At 36.9% G+C, this 2,234-nt stretch overlaps 1 protein-coding gene across 2 annotated transcripts in view; it reads left to right on the top strand.

Annotated features, from left to right (window-relative positions):
- The window catches only part of ptdss2 (phosphatidylserine synthase 2), a 44,018-nt gene that overhangs the window by 23,014 nt on the left and 18,770 nt on the right, over positions 1 to 2,234 (top strand). For both annotated transcript variants that reach the window (XM_014030976.1, XM_014030973.1), the window contains exon 8: positions 1,544 to 1,657. In XM_014030976.1, coding sequence (XP_013886430.1) covers positions 1,544 to 1,657 — 114 coding nt within the window. The remainder of the gene's footprint in view (positions 1 to 1,543; positions 1,658 to 2,234) is intronic.

Here is a 2,234-nt window from a genome sequence, read left to right on the forward strand (position 1 = left end):
GATCATCAGATATTGTCCAAGATTAACCTTCAGGGTGGATATAGCTCGCTAGCAGTCTCGCACTGATGACCTAGTTGACATCATCATTTACCCAGAATGCTTTGCATGTAAATAAAATGGCCCCCTCCATGTAATATATATTTAAACTTTTGGTTTAAAAATTATAAAAACTAAACAGCCTACAATATTTTTACAGTCTTTATTTTACAGTTAAAATATATGTTTATCAAATAACGTCTAATGTTACAACTAATCGGGGATCCCTTTAAGATGTAAACTACAGCAATGATCAGTATGAAGATTTTATCTCTTGTTTTACAACATTCTCAAGCAGTACTAACAAATTTGTGGGTAGACTTTTTTTAACTTAAAAAGCAAAAAAATCTAATAATGATACTCCTAATTGCATACAGAATTTTATAGCCACCAGATGTGTATCTTCTGGTGGGGAAACAGATTATTTTATGTACAAACACCTGTGGGTGTGCTTGTGGCTGCCGGGGAGCAGCCTGATCTTCTTGTTTCTGAAAACTGGTCCAGTCCAACAGCAGAAGCAGGTTGTTAAATTAGCAAGATGGCAGCTTCAAAGAGCTGCTCGTCTGGTCCTGCTGAGCATGACTTCCATGTCGTCTTCTCCTCTCCATGCTGTGGTTAACAAAATAAAAATATTTTTTCCCTCCTTGGGCTCCATTGTGAAAAAACAAACAAATGTTGTCTATATCAGAGATTCTTAACCCATGGGCCCAATTGTGGGCCGCGAGCGCCACCTTGAGGGCCTCAAAAGAAAAGCAGTTTTTAACTTTGGGCCACAGAGGGCCGTGGGACCGCGTTGATTTTAAATAAGCTGCAATACACTTTCTCACCACTAGTAGCAGTAGTGCGCCACTCAGATGTTTAACAACTTTTTTAATACGTAGAAGAAGAAACTTAGAAACCTGCTGAGAATGGAAACCTATTTTAAATGAAAAGTAGAAACAAAAATGAAGGTTTGCTTTGCTTTGCTTTACTCCTCCTCCTCCTGTCACATGTCAGGACACAGCTACCCTCTCACAACTCCCCCCCCACCCATGCCTTCAGTAACCCATCAAGAAAGCAGGAGTTTTACTTTTAAAATGTAAGTGTATTTAATTTAGTTATAATGCAAATACAATACAAATTAAATAGAGATTTAGAATAATTATCATTTTGAGCCATACATTGGTAAAGTCTGACTGGGCCTCGTGCCACTTTATGCTCAACAAATTGGGCCCCGAGGTCAAAAAGGTTAAGAACCCCTGGTCTATGTGATTACCTATGTGGGACATACAGAGGAAGGACAGAAGGTGAAAAAATTATGATTTATCATCGCAACAAATATTTAGTTACATAAGTGAAAATAAATTTTTTGTGGTAGTACATTAGGAAAAAATTGGTCAAATTTTACGTCTGTTTACAAAACAACTTTCCAACTTAATGGCCTTTTTTTTTGTAAAAATTTTTGCACATTATACACAAATAAATACAGTACTTTAACTTTTACAAACTTTATTCTCCTCTCCCTCAGACTCTGATGATTCGTGACTGGTGGATGTGTATGATCATCAGCGTCATGTTTGAGTTCCTGGAGTACAGCCTTGAACATCAGTTACCAAACTTTTCGGAGTGCTGGTGGGATCATGTGAGTACAATTTTTACTATTTCCACTTTTCCACTGCTCAAAGTTCTGCCTAACACATTTTACGACACTCAGAATGATACGGAAGCGTATTGCTATCACGCAGGGAAAAAAAAATCCGAGCGCTATCACGTTATAACGTGATACGTATCTTGTTAAAACGTGATAGTATCTTGTTAAAACGTGATAGTATCTTGTTAAAACGTGATAGTATCTTGTTAAAACGTGATACGTATCACGTTTTAACGTGATAGTATCTCGTTAAAACGTGATACGTATCTCGTTAAAACGTGATACGTATCTCGTTTTAACAAGATACGTATCACGTTAACGTGATAGTATCTCGTTAAAACGTGATACGTATCTCGTTAAAACGTGATACGTATCTCGTTTTAACAAGATACGTATCACGTTAACGTGATAGTATCTCGTTAAAACGTGATACGTATCTCGTTAAAACGTGATACGTATCTCGTTTTAACAAGATACGTATCACGTTAACGTGATAGTATCTCGTTAAAACGTGATACGTATCTCGTTAAAACGTGATACGTATCTCGTTTTAACAAGATACGTATCA

This window comes from Austrofundulus limnaeus, unplaced genomic scaffold (assembly GCF_001266775.1).
Source record: "Austrofundulus limnaeus strain Quisiro unplaced genomic scaffold, Austrofundulus_limnaeus-1.0 Scaffold1152, whole genome shotgun sequence".
Classification (NCBI taxonomy): Eukaryota; Metazoa; Chordata; class Actinopteri; order Cyprinodontiformes; family Rivulidae; genus Austrofundulus; species Austrofundulus limnaeus.